The 23265-nt window shown below is 41.8% G+C and overlaps 1 protein-coding gene across 2 annotated transcripts in view; it reads right to left on the bottom strand.

The window, feature by feature from the left end:
• SND1 (staphylococcal nuclease and tudor domain containing 1) overlaps nt 1-23265 on the bottom strand; it is a 420776-nt gene that overhangs the window by 372591 nt on the left and 24920 nt on the right. The window contains exons 2-8 of one of the 2 annotated variants that reach the window (XM_027075404.2): nt 18778-18927; nt 12464-12584; nt 7242-7320; nt 4679-4839; nt 3862-3953; nt 3050-3208; nt 1620-1726 (exon numbers count right to left, since the gene is read on the bottom strand). In XM_027075404.2, coding sequence (XP_026931205.2) covers nt 1620-1726; nt 3050-3208; nt 3862-3953; nt 4679-4839; nt 7242-7320; nt 12464-12584; nt 18778-18927 — 869 coding nt within the window. Of the gene's footprint in view, nt 1-1619; nt 1727-3049; nt 3209-3861; nt 3954-4678; nt 4840-7241; nt 7321-8438; nt 8460-12463; nt 12585-18777; nt 18928-23265 lie in introns of those variants that run through there. The other variant, XM_053218125.1, reaches the window with a different exon arrangement.

The following is a 23265-nucleotide window of genomic DNA, read 5'->3' on the forward strand; positions in this document are numbered from 1 at the left end:
TACAAATAAGCTTTTTGTGTTTTGTAATGACAAGTCTTTACAAATAAACGGATACAGGTCAAAGGGAAAGGAATGATTATTTCTGAAAACAGTACTGCCACTTTTTAAAAGAAGCACTAAAAGGAGAAAAAGACAAAGTAGCATGTAGTAGCTGTAAAATACATAAAATACTTTGATAGAGATTTAACAATGCAAGCAAGTCAAATATAGCATGCAAAACAGCAGGCAAGTAATCACATATTATTGAAATATGATTTGCATTCCTTAGTCTAAACCTGTTTTTTAATGATGTGCCCTCTTAAAAATGCATAAAATCTACAGATGTTATAAAACATGTAGATACTACTGCCATTGTACTCACTTTCCTCAAAGAGAGGCAGGAACTTAATGCAAAAAAAAATTATCAACAAAAATTGTATTTAGAATAATGGATTTACAGGGTTTTCTGAAAACAAAAAAAAAATTCTGAGCATCACAGAATAGAGGTATTTGGAAAGCTCTATTTGTAAGAGTATTTTATCTTTTGAATTTAGCTGTGGAACGTAAAATTTTATAGAACCATGGTGTTTTTAAATCAGATACGCCATATCTAATGGCCCAGATTAAAATCTACTTTTATAAAAAGTTACAAGTATTTCTGCTTATAGGCAAAGAAGAATATGAAAGATCCAAGGGAAGAAAATTACGGTCATACAATTCATGTTCTTGCGTATCTCTGAGCTGTGTACCTCAAAGGCCAAAAATGTAAAGTTATCCAGACCATTATAATTCTATGATTCTGAAACAAGCCATACAACACACCTCGAGAGTGAATCATTGGCATCAGTGGTTGGTGGTGTTCTGCTTAAATGCACCCTGGGAGATGGTGGCCAGGACTTTCCCCAAATATCATCTCTATTCACCTACTCTTGCTACCTGCTTCATGGTCTTCCATTTACCCTGTCAAGTGAATGAAATTCACCTACGCCCAGAAATTCTTGACCTCAATACTTGAAACAGCCACCTAATCTTTGGAATATCGACTATTGTTTTCCTGGAAATAAGTTTCTTCTACATCTGCTTTAACCATGAGGCACCAAGCTGAAAACATGACAACAGTATCTCATAGTTGCATTAGCATTTTTAATTGACACGTGCTTCAATAAATGAGGGCATGAGGCTTCATAACAACACTGAACGGTCCTGTTTTAGGACCCACAGGCTCTATGTTTCCATCATACCCCTGGCTCCAGCCTGAGTGTTAGGTAGCAGCCAGTAAGTGTTAGGTAGCAGCTCAAACGAGCCTCAAGCTATTTCATTCCAAATGCCTAAAATCCAGAATTTAAGTGAGATGCTTGGACAAAAAGTGACCCAAAAACATTAAAGCAGCAAATCTGGTGAAGAACAATTTCTAAGTGAAAATCTAGGCCCTCAATGTACAGCAGTGAGTCAGACAACTAAAGACTTATAAGTAAACCACTCCTCTGTAAGATCCTACCCTTTTGTGGAATTTCCTTAATCCATTACTGAAATGTAACAAATACTGACATAGAGATAGGGGAGAAAAGACCACTAGATTTCTTTCCCTAAAAATCCTAAATAAGATCCCTGGGCTAGAAGGCTTCCCTAACAGACCTTACCTCTCAGCTGCCCTCAGCTTTTCTGCTCCCCGAGTATAAACTGCAATTGACCAATCCACACAGCGTGCAAAACCTTCCTTCAGGAGGAGCTCTGTGATGTTGCCATTCTGAAAAACAAGGCACATGAGAAGGCAGGCATAAGAGAATCCATTTCTCTAGACTTCTGAAATTAACAGCCACAATTTATACTGCAGTTCACTGAAGAAGGAAGGAAGGAAGGAAGGAAGGAAGGAAGGAAGGAAGGAAGGAAGGGAGGAAAGGAGAGGGTAGAGTTTCTCTCATTAGGAAACCAGCCCCAACCAAGATGAGACACCCCACTCTGCGGCCCCTCCTAACAGCCTTGGCTTCCCATCCCCACAACACCTAACACAGTAACTCTCACTTAACAGGAGTAAGATAAATGTTAGTGGCATTGAATGGAATTGACGTTTCAATAGCTCTTCTTGTGGGCAGAGGAGGATGTTAATCTTTAGTAGAGATTACACCTCATTATTTCCTTCCCTAAGATCAGCACTTACTCCCCTTTTCATAAGGAGAGAGCTGAAGAACAGGCTGAGGAAAGGAGTAACTTCAGCTACATTTTGCCCAATGAATTACAACTCCCATTCTACTGTGCCACAGAGCCATCTGGTAGGGCCCGGCAACAGCGAGTACTCCAGAAGAAACAGACATGACCCTGGCACACTCCAAACCAAGTGTCCCAGCCTTCCACAACGGCCATCATGAAAGAATTCTCCAGCCAAAGAATAAGAGTAACAGGAGTTTATTCTGTACTGGACATAGGGAACAATAATGAAAATGCATTTACACTTGGGTGTTATAAAAAAAAGGTCATTTCCTTTCCAGGAGAAATCCACCTACCAAAGTCTATGCCCAGGTAGAACGGATAATCACAACTAAAATAACATAAAGAACCTATTTCCGACTCAAAAGCAGAGTTAGGAGGTAACTGGATTAGGCCTGGGGTACACAAAGTAATTTTTCCATAGAAAGGATTCCTCATCATAGTTATTCCAATACTTTAAAAAGCTACCTTCTAGACCTACATATAAACCTCAGCAATCCTATTCCATACATTTCAGTGCCACTTCTCACCTGTGTGGCAGCCTCGCAACTTTCTCTTCTCAACATCAAGGACCAACACTTGAGGAAATGTCAAGAGCTCCTCTTCTTACGAACTCAAAAGTTGAGATCCACTTTCTAAAAGTGAGTAGTAGTTCAGCAGATTTGTCCAACTCTATCAGCTAACTAATATCTCCCTAGAAAATGTCTCAAAAATCAGATGATAATCCTGCCAAGATCTTTAAATGGCTCTTAAATACAGAGAAAAAGAAGAGAAGCAAACCACAGGCCATCAAACACCAAATGCACATCCCACCCCCCCACCCCCATCCAACCCCACACAGGCCAGTCTGCATGGGCACACTCACTGGATGAAGGATGGTACCCAGGATGTTTTGGTTGTGGCAGCTCTCCAGAATGATCTGAACATCTCTCTGAAGTAGTCGAGACTCGGTGAAAAATTTGGCCTCTGCAGCAAAAGGCTCTGGTGTTTCACTGCCATCTGCTTCCCGTCGAAAAGTTGGGCACTAAAGCAAAGGTAAAGTAGGTGGGTAGTACAGCCTAAATGTGAGTGCCAGGCACTCTCACCCCACACCAAACCAGCCAAAACCACAAACTCCACAAAGCTAAACCAGGTAAGGTCTCAAATCAGGCCTTATAACCCCTTTTTTAAAACATATTGGTAAAAGTGACTAGAAATAGATCTTCTCAGACTTCTTGGTAAGGCAAATAAACTCAGGTCACTATCATGAGGAAATTTTAAATTATAGTTGAAAATGACCCCTTGCCAAGAAAAGATTCATCAATGCCTAGTTTTAAATTCCTGATTTTTTAAAAATCAAAAATGGATACCCCACATTGAGACAAACCATTCTCAGCAAACATCAGAACCTCCCATCTCTCTGGGTCTCAACAACCTCTCCACACAGCCCACTCCAAACAGACACTGAGTACTTTAAAATAGTTTTTTAAAAAATCTTTAAAATAATTTTCTAATCTTATTTGATCTAATCAGAACAGTCCCACTGCAAAGCTTACAGTATACAGTACTCTAGTCAATGTTAATGGCCCATACTAGGAAGAGTCAATAAGTCCAAAATCCCAGAGTAGAAGAATCCACCTGTCACTGAACGCTTCTACAAACCCTATATCCACCCCATAGCCCAGTGTATGGTCTGACCTTGATCCCTGACAGCATGACCGTAACCAGGTAGTAATCTGGGAGGAGCAGGGCCCTGACCACACTGCCGTCCCGCACATGCTCGATGATAGCTGTGTGACAGAAAAAATAGCTTAAGTCATTAGCAAAAGTCATGCCAGGAATGAACAGTACCCAACCAAGCTGCATTTAACACAGTTCATCTCCCCAAAACCCTCAGAAAGCCTCCCTCTGAGAAGTGACAAAGCACTGGGAGATCACAAGTGTGCACACAACAGACTCTTCTACAAACTACTCTTGGGAATACAGATTAGACTGACTTCTCCATCTTCTGAACTTCCTGGGATCTCACGGCTCATCCCTGAGCTTTGTTATCCGTAAAGCTAGGATACTTATCTGAGTACCAGGTGCCAGCAAAAAAATAATGGGTCAGATCTGTTAATAATTTTACTCAGTCTGTAGTTAACCGGGTCTCAAAACTGGGCCAAGAACTATAGCGTGCGTGCGTGCGTGCGTGTGTGTGTGTTTACATCTTTACAGAATATACATTTCAGGGATATTATTTAAGCGGCATCTTTTAGAAAACAGGAAGATCCCCAATGTGGAAAATTACCAGCAATTTACTACCCTGCACCAGCAAAGGACTAACTTCTGTCAAAATATACCTGATGTAACCTATGTAAACTGCATTCAAGTTACCTTCCAAAATACCATGGTGTTGTTGCACTCTTAACAATTCCTTTAGATACCAAGTAAAATAGTTTTGGTAAACCTCAAGAAACTTGAGAGCAAACAGAAACCACCCTGCATCATGTCGGTCTTTTCCCACTAGCCTCACCATTGACAGGCTTCTGATGGTGCGAGTCCACAAAGTGCCTTGGGTTCTCAATGGTGTACTTGAGGTCCCGAATAGTATGTGAACCGTTCCCCTCACTCCACATCCCTTTCTTAGCTGCCTTTGCTTGTTCCTCACATTCCGAAAGCCGGTTCTGCTCAGGACTAGGACGTGAAAAATAAACATGTGTGGGTTAGTGAGTTCACAACAAGAAGGAAAAAAAATCAGGCTCTTCTTTGAACTCTTTCTTCAGCATCTGCTCCTCTTGAAGATACCAAAGCACTCGTTTCAGATCTATGGCTGCAGACCCAAGCCTATAACCAGAAAATCACCATGAGTGCAATTTCCGGATTCCAGACTTGTTCCCTCAAACAACAGATTCGCTCGTAAGAGCATTTAATGAGAAGATACAAAGAACACACATCTCGGTACTGCCACCATCAGTGATTACAAGAGAACAAGTTAGTGGCTCACAGGGAAGCCACTCCAGGGGGTACAGCTTCATTTAACCATCCCAGAATCAGGAACTGGAATCCAGGCAGAACTCAGCAGGACACAGCACAAAGAAAGGGACTAACAATCATCCTTACTGCTCTTGTCTACAGAACAGAGCTGGGGAATGCAGAGCAAATACTGTTATTATAGATGTCACCCCAAAACTACTTACACATTCAATAAGACCAGCTCAGCAAAAACAGTTTGAAAAACCTCCATTTTGAAAATGGAAGACTCCTTCTTCATGAAGCAAGAAACCAAATATATAGGAGAACAGCCAGAAAGCCAAAAGATAGACCAAAAAACAAAGTGCATGCTCTCGCTAGCTCGGTCGCGCGTGCGCGCGCGCGGTCTCTCTCTCTCTCTCTCTCTCTCTCTCACACACACACACACACACACACACACACACACGCACACACACACGAGATAAAGGAAACTGTGAACTGCAGGGCCTTTCCACAATCTCAATACCTTAATGGTGACATTAATGGCTGTATGCATAAATTCAGTCTCCCACGTTGAGCAGTAGGGATACCGGAACAGGGATCCCTGACCTACAATTTCTCTCTCAAGCCGGAAGTCTTCAGTACTGTTGTATCCCCCTTCCCCCCAAAAAGGACAGTCACATCGTTGGGGACCCAAGATTGCAAACAGAATTCAATAAAAAATGTACTTCAGAGATAGAAAGAAGCAAACATAGAAACCGAGAAAAGGAGAATTTAAGTAAAGACAGCTTCAGAGAAAAAAAGATTGGGACTCCAGGGGAGATTTCTTTGTTGAGATGGTACAATATAGGTATGGGCTTCTTAAAAATTTTCATTCTAGTTGCAAACTGGATTCCTAAAAACTACTGCCAACAATAATCATGCCAACAGTCCTTAAGATATAACTTCAGCATGCTTCCAAAACACCACCTAAGACAAATGTTTTTATTCATTAAATTCCCACATGCTCACTCCCCAAGTATAGGCTCCAGCAAATGTTTTTCTGCAGTTAAAAAGGACCCTCAGAAGTGTATGGTTAAAGGGCTGGCCCCAAAGTTTATGAGGCAGGAAGAATGCAAAAAGTACATTCTTGCCTTTGCTCATTCCCATCACTGGTACAGTTCATGCAAATATTTACCTAAGGCCTTTTATGCACCAACGACAGTCACATATAATATATCAAGGACTTAACGATTTAAACAGCATCTTTAACCTCCAAATTACTGATGTAACATATCACTTTTCAGAGACTAAAGTGTTAATTAAAGCCAGCTGCAATCCATCCTACTGCAAGCCAATACTGGTGAACTTGAACACGATACATGTACTATAAAGCTTACATAACACTCATTTCCATTAAGTTCACACTGCCATTAGCTAAACAAATACAGTTTTACCTATTACTTAACCATCTACAGATCTACGGACCAAAACAGACTTATAAGGCTTTGGAAAGAGACAGAATTTTCCCTGATTTTAAAAACAGAACCATTGAGCCCTTATCAGTTACCCTTGCTTCTTCTAAGCAGCAGGTTTTTGCTTTGAATTCTATTTATTCACTTCACTTTATTTTTTATTGCACTTACTTCTTGTGCATGCTATATTGTATATTTATTTGTTTATTGGGTTATTGTCTGTCTCCCCATTAAAATGTTAGCAGAAGCTATCTCTGTTCATGGCTATATTCTCAGTGCCCAGAACACAGGCTGGCACACAGTAAGTGCTCAATAAATCTTTTGGGATGGATGGATAAATACTCTGTAACTGAAGGTCAGTGGTATAAGACATAGCCTATTGGCTCTTATGAATATAAATAATGGAAGTATCTTGTCTCAAAGCCTACTTTTAAAGGCGTTATACATGTCAAATGCCACTAATGAATGCTGAGTTACTTCCTGGCTCAGAGTAATCCACACTGGGGCAGGAATGTACCAAAAAGCAGGAGAGCACCAGAAGTTACCCACTGTATGCCAGGGGATAGGAAAGAAAATGCAGCAAGCCACTGTAGAGCTGACTACCCACCCCACTTGAGTAACCCCAGCTCTCACAATGGAATAGAAGGGGACAGAAGAGTAATGAACACTTACTTATTAGCTCTCATGCCTTCTCTCCGGGTGGCCAAACCCTCTGCAACCAAAGACTCTGCAATGTTTTCCCCATTGGTATCTGAGAAGGAAAAAGGGAATTAAACACAAGATTCAAATCTCCCTCCAGCAGCAGCAGAGCTCAAATGGAACCACTTTAACCCTTAGCTCGTGAAGGAGAATGATGTTGCCAGAGAATTGGACAAGGCAGCAATACAGTGTTGGGTTTTTCAGAAAACCTCTTCTCCTAAAATGTCTACTCTCAAAGACCCAAAGGTCTATAAATCTTCTTAGGACTTTGTTTCCAATTTTCCTGTGTATCTCCCAGGCAAAAGGCAATCTTGGGGACTGAAGGAAAACAAGGCATATACGGCAGCCCAGGAGAGTATAAAGAACGCTGACCTAAGGAGCAGAGGTCTGGGGCAGAATACAAATTCTGCCACTTGCTAGCTTAGACAAGGTCTCTCGGTATCTCAATTTATTCATCTATAAATAGGGAAGAGTACCTGCCACGTGGCTTTTTGTGAGAATTAAACCACAATGTCTGTAAATCTCTTAGCACAGTGCTCAGCACAACAGCAGGAATTAAAAACAAATCAAATGAGTCGTCACACCTGTACAATCATATGGCTTCGTTTAGGAATGTCTATCACGTTTTACACAGAAAGTCCAATTCCTCCCAGGATGCCCTATTATCTGCTCCAAGAGGACACCAAGACAAGCTATACCGTTTGTCAAAGACTTTCTCCTGCTCTGGGAGACACGGGGGCAGAGGTAATGTCTAGGTTTCTAATCTGTCATACAGCAGCAGGCAAGAAAAATGAAGTTAAACTTAAAACCCAATCTGATTAGGTTCTACCTGGGCACCTGAAACATTAATTGCATTTCCATGCTATTGAAAAAGGTTTCAGACTGTATATTCCCTTAAATCTCTGCTTGTCAGACAAAGTGATAAAGGAATCGCCACATAAAAATCTTTAATATGGCAGAGAACGAGGTCCCAGATAAACAAACACAGGAGTCTAGCTGATAGGTAATGTCAGCACAGAATAAAATTCTGTTAAGATTTATATTCGATACACTATATATCAACTTCTATAAGCACTAACAATATACACACCACCCCCAAACCCAGCCTAAATGCCTTGCCATTAGCATTGCCCAAATTTCTACAGAACCAAATTAAACCTCTTTTCCTACCAAGGAAAGTTCAGATGAATGATATTTCTACAAGGAATTCTCAGGTTCTGGAGCGCTTAGGTGACTCAGGCAGTCAAGCATCTGACTCTTGATTTCGGCCCAGGTCATGATCTCACAATTGAGATCAAGCCCTGCCATTAGGCTCTGTGATGCACCTGGACCCTGCTTAAGATTCTCTTTCTCCTTCTCCCTCTGCCCCTCCACCCGCCCCCCTCAAAAAAAAAAAAAAAAAAAAAGAATTCTCAGCTTCTGAGGCTGAGCACGGATCATAAGAACCTTTCCACTGAGGTTACTGTTGAAGCCAGACACAGACACACAGAACTATCTGACATTAGCAAGTATTGCACTGGTTATTTCAAAGCAACAAGAATCCCAAAGAGCAAAAAGTCAAAAGGAAGGGTTTTTAAGGGTTTAACAATTAAAGGAAAAGTTGAGGGGTGCCTGGGTGGCTTAGTCGGTTAAGTGTCCAACTCTCAGTTTCCACGCAGGCCACGATCTCATGGTTCATGAGATCAAGCACCACATTGGGCTCCAGGCTGACGGCACGAACCTACTTGGGATTCTCTCTCCCTCTCTCTCTACCCTTCCCCCCAATCACACACACACGCTCTCTCTCAAAATAAATAAACTTGAAAAGAAAGAAAGAAAGAAAGAGAGAGAGAGAGAGAGAGAGAAAGAAAGAAAGAAGGAAAGAAAGAAAGAAAGAAAGAAAGAAAGAGTTGAGCAGTAAGGTGCCAAGAGGTCAGAGGGGTGGAAAGCATGAAAAAGCCCAGGTACAAACAAGATGTGTGGTCATAAAGCCAGCCAATTAGTTGCACACCAAACAGTTTTCAGTTTCCTGGCACACAGCACGATGAAACGGCTGTTGGCTGACCCACTTCTAAAAAGTGAGTTCTGATTACTCCTTCAAAAGGGAGAAAAATACATTTCCCCGGGCTGGACTCCCAAAGGAAGCAACAAAACATGGTGGATAGAATACTGAAATGGGGAATTTGTAGGCCAAGGATCTGACTTTTGCTTATTACTTATCAAATTATAAAACTGATCAAGTCACAATTGGGACGATATTCTGAGCAAGTGGACTGTATTTTCTCCAAATGTCAGAGGACTAATCTTTTTTTTTTTTCCCAGTAAGTTCTAAATCAACCACAAATTCCCAAATTCTACCATTCTTCCACGACATAAAAAGAAGTGAGTAGGGCGCCTGGCTGGCTCAGTTGGTTGAGGGTCCAACTCTGGATTTTGGCTCAGGTCATGAGCCCAGGGTTGTGGGATCGAGTCCTATGTTGGGCTGTGCACAAGCATACAGCCTGCTTAAGATTCTCTCCCTCCCCCCCTCCCTTCCTCTGCCACTCCTTCAAGCACACACAGGCACAAACACACTCTCGAAATTAAAAATAAAGAGTAAAACTTAAAAAATTAAAAAGGAGGGGCGCCTGGGTGGCTCAGTTGGTTAAGCGTCCAACTTTAGCTCAGGTCATGATCTCAAGGTTCATGGGTTCCAGCCCCGCATCAAGCTCTGGGTTGACAGCTCAGTCCCTGGATCCTGCTTCAGATTCTGTGTCTCCCTCTCTCTCTGCCCCTCCCCTGCTCGCACACTCTCTCTTTCTCAAAAATAAATAAAAACATTTAAGAAAATCAAAATAAATAAATAAATAAACATTAAAAAATTTAAAGGCAGAAACCATGAAATAGGATACACATAAGGATACTAATTATCTAAGCCACTGTTCCTTTCATTACAAATGGCATTGAGATTTCATTACATTTCATTACAAATGGCATTGAGATAAAAGAGTTGAGTGAAAATATTAAACTTTAAGTCATTTAAACCTTTAAAACTGAAAGATGTAAGTAATTCCAAACATTCTTTCAGTACATATTTATTGATCACCTCCCATGTACCAGGTTTTATTTTAAACACTAGTACATTAGCATGCTACAGTATATCCAGTTTATAATTTGGGTCAGTTTTAAAAATAAACTTTCTAAAAACAAAGACTTTAAATGTCAATTTCCCTCAACATAAATACTTAGGCCATTTTAGCTGAAGGCTGAGTTTACTTAAAAGAACTCTTAAAGGTGGTCCCTACAGAAATTACCTATGCCTGACATTTTCGGTAGTTTCAGTGAGGTCTCTGGCAGGGCGACAGAAGACTGACCAGCTGTTGTGGAATTGCAATTTTTTAGGTGATAAAATCCTTGAGTGATTGCATTTTGAAGACCGTGCACTTCTGTCTTCCGTTCTTTCTAACTGGTAGCCATCCAACAATAACGCTTAAGTGTTTTATATCCTACTATGTTATTTGACTTTTGGGTAAAAAGCAAATTTGTATCTTTCTGAAAAGATGACTAATCCTACAGTTTCCCATGCAATCGAGAAGCAGGTAGCCATCTGTCTGGGAGGGTGAAAAGGGTGTTTGTCTGCTGGGTAAATCAAACAAGACAACTCCATGGTCATCCCTAACTCACTTTTCTAAGACCTCTACGCTTAGAATCTTAAGAGGATGCTGTTAGCCATGCCACATACCCTCTTTACTTATTTCCAACTACTTGCTACCCAAGTCAAAAGATTATCTAAAGCAGCTCAGTAGGAAGGTTACTACATCAAAGAATCACAGAATTGGGGAGCCTCGGTGGCTCAGTCGGTTGGGCGTCTGACTTTGGCTCAGGTCATGCTCTCACAGTTCATGGTTCGAGCCTTGTGTCGGTCTCTGTGCTGACAGCTCAGAGCCCGGAGCCTGCTTCCAATTCTGTCTCCCCCTCTCTCTGGCCCTCCCCCACTCACAGTCTGTGTCACTCTCTCTCTCAAACATAAATAAACAATAAAAAAAAATTAAAGAAAAAAAAAAGAATCACAGAACTTAATCAAAGATTATAAAAAAACAAAACAAAACAAAACCCTATCTGCTCCCAAAATAACTCCCAAAATGGCTGCTTTATGGAGAATATCCTACCAATCAATCCTTTCAATGTCCGATTTCTGTTCAAACTCCATTCCACAATCATACTCTCCTCTCCCTCTACCTAATCCAAAAAAGATCAGAACACCTAATGTCCCATGAGCCATCTGGCCCAGTGAAACAATAGGTATGTGTGCGCCCACGCACATACACTGAGTACATACTCTGCTGTTTTGCATATACTATCTGTTTTACAACTGTTTTACATATACTATCTCTTTCAACTCTCTCAATAGCTTACAGATGAAACTAGAACTTACAAAGGTTAAGATTTAAGTAAGGGTACACGGTAACAGAAGCCAGAATTCTTTTTTTTATTTATTTTTTTTAATGTTTATTTATTTTTTAGAGAGACAGAGTGTGGGCAGGGGAGGGGCAGAGAGAGAGGAACACACAGAATCCAAAGCAGGCTCCAGGCTCTGAACTGCCTGCCGGCAAAGAGCCCGACGTGGGGCTCGAACCCTCAAACTGCGATATCATGACCTGAGCTGAAGTCAGATGCCTAACCGACTGAGCCACCCAGGCACCCCAACAGAAGCCAGAATTCTAACCCACATCTACAAAACTCCAAAGCCTGTGTTCTTTCCATTTCATTACAAACCAAGTGGCTTGCAAAATCCCACAAGCCCCAAACAACTCTTCCTTTCTTAAAAAGCCCCAGGAGAAGAAAAGCCACAAGACAGATAAAGGAAATAGAAGATGCAATAGGAAATCTATAGGAATTCAATTAGCACTATGACCTAGAAGCACAGAGCCACGGAGTTCCACAGGCTGATGGCTAATATAAGGAAGAATGCTACGGTGTAGTACACACATTTAAACCAGGCCAGGAAAGCAGACACAGGAGTAAACAAGGTGCAGGAATCAGGAGCAATCCCCTGCACCTTTGCACCATGACCTCTGATACTCAAAGGACTTTCAATTACACCTACAGCCAACTGTCCTAGAACTCCCGCCACCAGAACTCACACTGGCCTTCCACCAGATAAAATCAGATCTTTGGAGAAACTTTAGACATAGATAGAAAGGAGTCCTTGAGTCCTTTTCTCCTTGCTAACTCACCTTTTCCAAGGTAGATCATGCCATACTCTCGCCCCTGGGGAGTCTTGTTTTCTATTGTGAAACAGACTTCCTTCCCAATCAGCTTCTTCCGAAGGACCTCTCGGGCAGGAAATGCCCAGGGCTGAAAGACAAAACAAATGTGTCACGTAAGAACTGCCTAGCTCCCGACTATAATCAGCATTCAAGCAACTTCATTCCTTCAATACCCTGGCCCTATGCTAAGCCCTGAGGGGAATATAAAAATGAAATGCACACAACACAGATTGCACACTTAGGGGGCTCATAAAAAAGGAGAATCTAGCAGTTGACTTAACTAGCACAGGCCCTGAAAACAGGCCTCACAGCTTCCCAGATATTGGCAGTAGTACTTTCTCCTCCACCACTTTCTATTCAGATCTATAGTTTACTTCATGAATAATAATTGCCAATAATTTTACAGCACTTGCCATGAGCCAGCCACTACTCTAAATGCTTTGTATTTATCAGCCCACTCCTGAATGGGAAGTCCAGGCTCCAGGAACTCACCTAGTCAAAGGGAAAACATAAAGAACAACCACCTCCATTTGTTTGTCTCTTTCCAGTTTGCAAAGTGCTTTCACAAATTATTAAACTAGCCTGAAAGCAGCTAAAGGTACTGTCAGAGTAAGTGCAAGGTTCTAGTGCTCCTATTTCCCAGAGTGAGTATCCTGCTCAAGAAACAGCTTTGCTGGCGCACCTGGGTGGTTCGGTCGGTTAAGCATCCGACTTCGGCTCAGATCATGATCCCACAGTACGTGGTTTCGGGCCCCATGTTGGGCTCTGTGCTGACGGCTCAGAGCCTGGAGACTGCTTCAGATTCTGTGTCTCTCTGTCTCTCTGCCACCTCCCCTGCTCACGCTCTGTCTCTATCTCTCTAAAATAACATTAAAAAAACTTAAAAAAAAGAAGAAGAAAGAGCCTTGCTTATACCCAATCCCCCTACCTTTTTTAAGAACAACAGAGTTGAGAAGGGCAAGATCTATTCTCCCCAAAATGTCTCCTTTTCCTGCTGTAGTCTGAGGCTGTGCCCGTGGGACCCAGGTCCCACAACCTTAGGGAAGACACCAGTAACACGCCCTGGTAAGGGGTCATCTTGACAACTGTGGTTCTTTCCTGTCACCCATCTAAGGCTCTGACACAGGAGGTGAGCCACATATCCACATAATGCCAAGGAGTCTCCATGTGACCTCCAGATCCCCACCCCATCACTTCTAGGATGATACAAAGGGAGATGTCTCCTCTGAAGCAGTCCTGTGTCAGCAGCCACCTGCACTTGAATTTACAGTCTAGACCTAGCTCAGTGCCCCCAAGTTCCCTCAGAACAGAAATGAGGAAGGAGGGCGTATGAGTTCAAGGAATATACGATCTGCAGGAGCTCACGTGCAGGAAAAATGCAAAGTACAAAAAGGAAAAGTGTATACAACATGCATACACTGCCTGTTACAATCGCCTGGAGCCACAGGGCTGGGGCTACACATAGTAAAGGCAAACGGTACATGACTGGCCTGGGAAGGAAGCCTCTGCTAACCTTTTCAGGCCATTAAGATTATTCCATGGAGTTATCCAACAAGCTTTTCTAAAAGAAAACGCCCATATGACTTCCCAGAAACCAGAAGTCAATCAAAAGATGGCAGTTCACCAACCCGCCAGACTGGTGTTCACAAAACTAGTACTGTTGTATAACATCAGTTCTGAACGCTTCTAGGAAGAACTGATCCTGTGTAAGTGCTCTCAAAGACAGAAAAACAAGCTTATCCTCACTCATCTAATGCTCTCTCCTCAAAGCACCCAAGAGCAAAAGAGCCAATTACTCAATGGTCATAGAAAGTTCACCGCATTTTCATGTCCCATCTCTACCCCCTTAAAATGAAAACAGCCACCTGTCACCAAAAAGAGTCTTATAATTGAAAAATGAGCCCAATTATCAGCCACATCACAAAAACAGTACTGAATAAACTAGCACAGCGTCCTCCATTTTTATTACCTTAGTGATCCACTTAAAAAACATCCTCGGCTACAGGTCTGATGTTCAGGATTCAGTTTTGAGTAGCACGCTAATAAATATCTAAAATTCAGTAATACATGCTTTGCCTAAAACTTGGATAAGCTCTGACAAAACAAGTAATCTTAAAGGAACTTGATTAAAAACTCCTTTATCACGGGTCAGTTCACAAGGAACTATGTAGCACCTATGAGGAAACCTCCAATTTCTACCAACTAAACAAAATTACTAACAGATTTTAAGACTTGCTGAAGGAGCACCCTTTTCTTAGGACCTCATGTTTTACAGTTGGTCAGTCACTAGGCAATAAGAGAAAGCCATACTCTAGGTCTTGGAAAGGACATATACTTAATCCTATAAGAAAACTAATTTAATTTCTGTAATCTTGCTTTCTTAAACCAGCCTTCTCAAGTTGTGTTCCATCTAGGGTTGGGCAAATTCACTAACTGCACAAGACTAGCTATGAAGAGAGGCAACAGGGACCCATGAGAGCTACTGATCAAACCACTCCTCACAAGGGCAACAGAGCATTCCAGGACAAATCTTTGTGCAAGTGTCCATACAGAGGACAGCCTGCAGACGGCTGTCTGCTAGAGAGGGCTATCCCAACACAGCCTCCCAGAACAACTCTAGGAACAAGAATGGGAAAGTTGCCCAAAGCATTTATCAAGGAAGCTCCAGAATGGCCTAATAGGAAGAACAGCTGTGGTCCTTTCATGATGTCTCAGAGCTCAATCTAAGAAGCAAATGGCTAGTAAGCAGTTGAGACTCAAAATTCCCTTTTTCCTTTAGAATGCCCAACGGCTGGCAATCTAGCAGCTTGCACTCTGCTCCCTGCCTCAAGCAAGGTCTGAGGTCTACCACGATGAAATGAGTTTTTTAATTCCCATCTTTTCTTCGAACCAGATGGACTGCTGAATTACTGTGAGAGTGTAAATCCTTAAAACTAGCTACTTTTGGCCATGGCCCAGTGCTCAATACGTCTTGTCCCACCTTCTTATCACCCCACCCACTGTGCCACATGTGTATGTAACTAATCCCTCAAGGCCCCACGACCCTACCACCCTAATTCTCAAAAGGCCCACTGAAAGCAGGACTGTTAACACTCATTTCTGTATTTCTCCTGAAACCAACACAGAGCTTCACACATAACAGAACTCAATAAATCTGTGGGAAATAAGTATGTAATTCCCACAATGCCCATCAATGCAGTATCTAGGCTGCCTAGAGTAGCTAGGCAACACTGGAGATTAGCCTGCAACAGGGCAGAGAGGCCTGGGAACATACAGTGGAGCCGCTTTTACTGCCACACGGCTTGGGAGAGCTGAGCCTCTTTGAAAGAAGATATGATGAGGGAAGTATGATGTGGGAAGGCAGAGAATAATCAACTAAATGATATTTGGGACAGTGATACAAAGGGAAGCAAATGAGCAATACCATCCTGGACTCTACCTGAATGTGAAAAAAAATGGACAACCTGCTCCAAAACAGCAAAAAGCCAGAAAGAAAGGGCACTGCCACATTCCACAATCCACTGATCCCCCAAAGGAAACGCTCAGGTTTTTTACCCTCATTGTTCACATGTTGATTCACTGTGTATCAGTTTTGTGTTGGGCACTGACTGGGCACAAGAACAGAGATGAGAGATAAGGTCCTTCCCCTAGACGAACTTACAGTGTTGCAGAGAAAGACATATAAGCAAGGAATGAATGTGAGAATAATATCTAGCAAGGGAATAAATGAAACTTTGTTTCAAAAAGATCTGGGAGCATATAGAGAAAGGGCTGGAGGGGAGGAGACTGAAGGCAGAAGCACCATTATTTCAGCATTCCGAGCACACTATCAGAGTGAAACAAAGAACAATAGGAGTAGTAATGAAGTTTCAAGGATGGAGAAGAGAGATCTTAAAGGAGGCAGACTCTCTAGGTCTTGATAAAGGCCTGGACGTCACAGGGCAAGGGGACAGCAAGGGAAATCAGGTTTCTGATTTGGGTTATCAGTGGGCATCACTGGTCCCTTGAGCCAGAGCAGCTTCAAAAGCAGAGTAAGGGGAGAAAACCAGATCACAGCAGGGAAAAGAGAGACTAGATTATCAGGACAGAGAAGAAGTGACTGTGGCTAAGAAAGGGTGAAATCTGTAGCCATCAAATACTTCATGTCTCAGGGACCTTTGAAGAGTTACCAGGAGAAACTTACTGAGACAGGGTTGCTCTGGAAGAGGGGGAAGAAAAAAAAAAAAGCACCACACTGTATAAATACATGAAGCTATAATAAGGGCTGGGATCAGATCACGGAGTATTCTCTCAGCTAGAAGAGTTCCTGTAAGATTTTATTGTACTGTTACATAGGATACAGTTAAAATATTTTAGAACAAGTTCCAACTGGCCTTGTGTTTCTCTGCCCTAGATTCCCATCCACGAAACAGGAAATTAAAACCCAACCTTTCTTTCTTAGAGACTACATTGCTTCTTTCTTCTGGGGCAATGAACTTGATCAGCCCTAGCCAGCCAGGGTCAACTCTTCTCCTCACAGGAGCACTCAAGCTGTTACACAACACACAATTGAAAGGTAAAGAACTATTGAAAATGCTGGTCAAGAAAAGCACTTATAGCATGCAAAATTTGAAAAGTGCTATGAGAGAATTAATCTTCAGGGATTAAGTCTAACAGTACTAGGAGTATTTATAACAAATTAACAAATAGCAGTAGAGATTACAAGTAACATTCATCAAGTACATTATAGACATGTGCTAAGTGCTTCACATGATCTTGTTTAAGTCTCCCAAACAATGTCTACACTATCACTATTCCCAACAGTTGTGGTCACTGATGGAGGACCAATGAAAAAGAATTTCTTTGATCTACTTTGTCATTATCCCAAGAATCTAACTGGATTACTGTTGACAGCAGAACTATGGGTAAGGTGTCTCTATCACTATTTTCTATAATATTGCTTCACTATTGTAATTCAAACAAAATGCCCCTTTTATTATAGATTCTTTAAAACACATGTTTTCCTTAAACAGAAGATCCACCATGAACCGCCTTTTTTTCTTTACTTCCACGTCAGGAAACAGCAGAGGAAAGCTGAGCTACCAAACTTGCCCAACATCATCAAGTTGGGGAAAGGACAAGTAATTAGAACCCAGAAATTTCACTTCTAATGATAGCCAAAGCACTACTTAAGAAGAGACAAGAACTGAGGTTTCAAAGTATAGGAGCCAAGAAGACTAGACCATACCAAATTTGGACTCACAGCAGCTACTAGGAGATAGAAGAACTCAAGGAGTTCAAGGTAGACCACAGACAGAGGTAGAGTGATATAGGGCAAAGGAGGGGAAGGCAGGACAAGCTCGTAAGTCTCTCAAATCGCCATAACACAATGGTTCTTGACTACTGAGCCATAAGCTACCTTGAGAAACCAATTAAAAACTCCCTCCCTTGGGGCACCTGGGTGGCTCAGTCGGTTAAGCGTCCAACTTCAGCTCAGGTCATGATCTCACGGTTCATGGGTTTGAGCCCCACCTCGGGCTCTGTGCTGACAGCTCAGAGCCTGGAGCCTGCTTCGGATTCTTTGTCTCCCCCTCTCTCTACTCCTCCCCCACTCACGCCCTGTCTCTCTCACTCAAAAATGAATGTTAAAAAATAAAAAATAAATGAAAAAACTCCCTCCCTTAACAATGCATGTTTACACAAAACTTTGCAAACAATTTCAAGGGGTTCACAGATGGATCCAAGATTAGGAATCTGTAATAAAGCACAGGCATTCAATACACTCCCATTTATGGAAGTGAGAATGTCTGCTTGGACAGGCGATAATGTATCTCTGGAAGGAGACACAAGACACTAATGACATCAGTAGTCCCTGGAGAGAACTGGATTTTTCACTCCATATCCTTCTGAATTTTGAACGTGAATGAAGAATTCAAACACAAATTAATAAAAGAATGCTGGCATAACCAACGGCAGCCTCCAATGGCTGAGAGACTACCTAGGAGATATTTCAACCTATGTCCCATGAGAAGGAATGACAATGCCGACAAGCGTGCAGAGGTGGGAAGCCTATGGGAAAAGGCAGGAAAGGCAGGAGAGACAGGCCGGGCCAGGGATTCACTGCTAGCGGTGTTGAGTGTGTGAACTCTGCCAGCCACACGGGTGCATCCAGAGTCATCGTTCCTGTGACACAAAAATACTCAAAATACACAGGAAAACAAAGAGTACAAATGTGCATCAGTCAAAGACATTAGGCTAGAACCCGGGTCCGCAGCCTCAGGGAAGCCTCTGGAAGCACCCACCTCATCCGGTGTATCTTTTGCATCAGGCTGTGTGGCAGCTGCCCGGCGGGCAAGATTTCCAGCTCGAATGTTGCTAAGGTTGATCTGCCTCTCAGGAGGAGGCCCTCCACGGGGCTGTCCGCGGACAATGATAGCACACCCTGAGAGGACCTACGGAGGGGGAGAAAAAGAGAAAATTAGTGGTCTAGAGGTAATCTCACCATAATGTAAGGTGTTCCCTCACCGTATCCCCAACATACTTGGCACCTTGGAGGCATTCAAATAAACGAATGGGATTGTTCTTAATTTCATTATGAGAAACACCCACAGGAAACGCTGGGCTACATTCTGAAATGACAGACCCAGAAATAGTAGTAGGAATTAAACAAACAACAGAAAAGTCATAAAAGAAATGGACTGTTCAGGATAAAAGGCATGTGAGACATGGAGATGAAGGACCTCTGAAATTTCATGCCAGCAAGCACCACCACCCATGCTCTTTTCAATTATTAAGAAGTCAATGTCTCCACCCACACATCCCGTTTAGGAGGGAAGCAAGCAACAGAAGGCCTAAGAAAAGGGGAAGCTGAAGGAAGAAGCCCCTACACTCCACCCACAAGAGGCCAAGTACACCCAATGCTGCACGTCCCTTGCGGACAGCACTCAGTCTAGGCCAAGGGAGACACACAAAGTGATCCAGAAAATCCACGCTCTCTAGGATTAAAACCTTCTAGCTCTAAGAGGCACCTTATAGCTCCCAAGCACAGTAGCTCCTTTTATCTCTCTAATCAAAGGCATCAGGCATAGAACCCACTTGCAAAAGAGCTCTGAAGCTCACTAGGATTTAACTTAAAATATCTGCAGGGGAGAAGGGAGGATCTCAAGTGGGAGAACAGAAGAAAAGGCGTATAGAAAAAAGTGACAAACGTCACCCAAGCTATTCAAGTTGTCTTTGCTCAGTAAGGCACAATTTAATGAACAGATGGACTGGAGCACTGGCTTCACTAGATCTAAAAGACTCCCAATCTCATGCTTCAGAACAAGGAATAGGTGCTGAAAAATTAGTGATAGGCTGGCGAGATCTGCCAACATAGAGCCCTTCGGTACACAGCACCGCAGAGTTCTCCATAAAGGAACGATGCTTGGAAAGGAAGCCACCCCTATGTACGTTTGCTTAGCTGACATTTCTCCCTCACCTCTCCACTTTAATTAATTCTTTAAATTATGAAATATTAATATAAATACAGCAGCACATTTAAGCACCTATGTACACTTAAAAAATGAGCAAACTGAATAACCACCACCCAAGTGAAGAACTAGAACATGCTAGAACCTAAGCTCCCTTCTGTGCCCTACTCTACTTGTAGCCCCTTCCCCGCCGCCATTATGACCACCCCTCCCTTACTTTCCTGTACAGTTTTACCATCTAGGTATACATCTCTACACAATGTAGCTTCATTTTTCCTATTTCCGAACTCTCTCTAAAGTGAATCTGTGTGTGCCCATATGTCACTTGCTTCTTTTGCCCTTTGTTTTTTGTTTCTGTTTTGGGTTTTTGTTGATGTTGTTTTGGTGAAACTCATACATGTTGATGTAAAACACCTGTTTATTCACTTTCATGGCTATATATTTCATTGTATGAATAGAACATATTTATCCAATCTACTACCTTCTTACAGAAACTCTGTCCAACAAATATACACATTCCAATTAAAAAAAAATAGCGTTCTGATGAATGCCTCAGTATCACCAATACCTGAAGCACATACCTTGGTCTAAATGGCTCTTCCTTGGCTATACCAGGACACATATAATAAATGATGGTCTTCTTTATATATGGCAAGTCCTGCTCTTCATTTATATCCTTTCTGATCAAGTGTCACCAGTCACCAGCAATTAAACTCTATAGCTTCCAACCAGACAGCCTTTCTAACTGCCTCTCCTGAGAACCCATGCCCTGGGCATCATCCCTGGGAACTGACACTCTAAAAAAGACAAGCTCTCAAAGTGAAGCCAGGAAAGAACAGGTATCCTAGAGCACAGGATGTCTGGGGTTCCTGAAATGAGAAGCACCAAAGGAAGTAAAGGAAAAGAGTCTGCATCTGATTCACTTATAGTCAATTCGTCATAATCAGGAGAATAGCACATTGCAGAGTACCTGTACTTGAAATCACTGACGCACAAATTCCAAATGGGGCTGAGGAGAGCCAAACTACATCCAGCATACAAACCAGAGCATCTGTCCCCAATGCCTGCACCTCAGTTTTAGTCAACTTTTCACAAAAAGTAATAAAGTACTCCCAGGAGACCTAGTGCTTCTCAGTAAGCCCAGCTGGAAAAGCTAAGGCCCACGTATAAGAAAACCCACCTTGGTTGATCAAGGTTAAACCCTGATGAGTGAGCAATGACGACCCACGCTAGGAAAAAAAAAAAAAGTCCTGATTTCTCAAGTCTGACCAAAACCCAAACAAAATAAAAAAATAAAACCAACAAAACAAAACAAACACACACCACACTGAAAAGCTCAAGAACAGAATGACTGATGAGAGGAACCCTCCTTTGTCCCCTAAATATCAGAAAGGTGCTATCTCTAATGCCTCTACTGAATAACCTAGGTCCCTGGGAGACAATAGGTCTATAACTATTACCCTGGCAAACAACTTGTGCATAGGAATTTTGTAAAACTTCCTTTGTACCTCTTCCTCTCTCCCTGAATGCTATTCTGAAGACTGCTGTCAGAACATCTCTGCATTATTGCACCAAATATGCCATTCAGACAATAGTCAATGCTTGGATTAATACTAGAGAGAGAAGACTTTTACTTTACAGGTTGCTTGACACCTTTTATACTACTGAGTATACAAATTCAAGCAGCAGGCACCAATTCAACCTCCTAAGCAACAAGAATAGATATTCATCGTGGGAGACATTGCCATTCCTATCCCCCCAAGAGGAAAAGGCTGACACGTGTACATCTCTCCAGTAAAACTTGCTCCCCCACATTTAGGCATGGCCTTGGTAGAAAAGTAGGAAAAGACCATCTGCAGACCATTAAGAAACAAGAGACCTATCTATAAGAGAGGAACTAGTTTCCTTCCTACTATTTATAGAACTGAAATAGTTCAACACACACTACACCTCCTTCTTGCTATCTCCATTTCTCCTTCTAAGAATTGTTAAATTCCTTTCGCCTGCCTCATTTGCCAATAGTCTTTACTCAACTTCTTCCTCAATAAAAATATATTAATGGCCTTCTCTTATCCAACGTTCTTCACCAAATAAAGCCAAGGAGAAGTAGCTCCATTGGAAAAAAATTTAAAAAGACCAAGGTTTATATATCAAATTTAAACTGTATCTCCTATAGCACCAAAACAAGTCATTTTTTCCTCTGTGAAAGACCTGACATCTAAGCGGATTAATTTTTTAAATTTTATTCATTGACTGATTCATTTATTCATTGGTTAATTCAATGCAAATGTGAGTGCCTACTATGTGCCAGGTATCGTTCCAGGCTAGTGGCATACTCAGTGAAATATAACAGACCAAAAAATCTTCTCTTAGAGAGCGGACATCCTAGTAGGGAGAGACAAACAATAAACATAACAAGTAAATAAAATACATTGTTAGTTTATCAGAATTTTAATTTCAGAAGAATAAGGTTAAGATTGAGAGGAAACTGTCACGGATAATTGTTCTGCCAAAGCTGTACTGATTCACGTTGCAAACTTTCATGGATGCAGTAATTATCCTTAATTGCTAATTTATAGGGCATAGAAAGCAAGTCATATGGTAACTGCTTTATCCAATTATATTAATAAAATGACATATTCTAGAAAAATGATCTTAGCCCTACCTGATACAGCAGGAGGTTTGTGAAAACAGCTGTCACAATGAATCAGTTTGACTGAGATAATGGATTAGACATTTCTCGGCTCTGCCAATAAAGGCTGCAAAGGGACGTGGTGTGATTCAGAGGACCTGGCTTCAGGGCATAAGTTGGACGGTGACAAAGGCTGAGACAAGCCAGCTGAGAAGGAAAATGGGAACTCAAACTGTTCACACCCACATACAGGTTTATTGGGAGAGTTACCTAAAGTCAAATGCTTTATGGGCAGCCACTAACATGTTGCCCAGCAACAGAACACCACATTAAATCTTCACTAGACCCTGACAATTTGGCGCACATAAGTCTTAAACCCCCAGACCACAGACATGAGGAAGACAGAAAACTTATAGAAAACCCTAGTCATGCTACACTTAGCATGTATACTGGTTAAGAAGGTGATGGTACAGAAATCCATTTAAGTATATCAGTAAAGCCAGTATTTTTTCCATAGTACCAAGAATAAAAATCATCTTGGCCTGAGAATGGAATCTTATTAGCTGAGAACATCTCATTAAGCTCTGCAAGAAGAACTAGCTTAACATATATATCTGCCTGTTAAGATTCTTTTTTTTTTTTAATTTTTTTTTTTAACATTTTATTTATTTTTGAGACAGGGAGAGACA

Source organism: Acinonyx jubatus, chromosome A2, assembly GCF_027475565.1.
Source record: "Acinonyx jubatus isolate Ajub_Pintada_27869175 chromosome A2, VMU_Ajub_asm_v1.0, whole genome shotgun sequence".
NCBI classification, from domain to species: Eukaryota; Metazoa; Chordata; class Mammalia; order Carnivora; family Felidae; genus Acinonyx; species Acinonyx jubatus.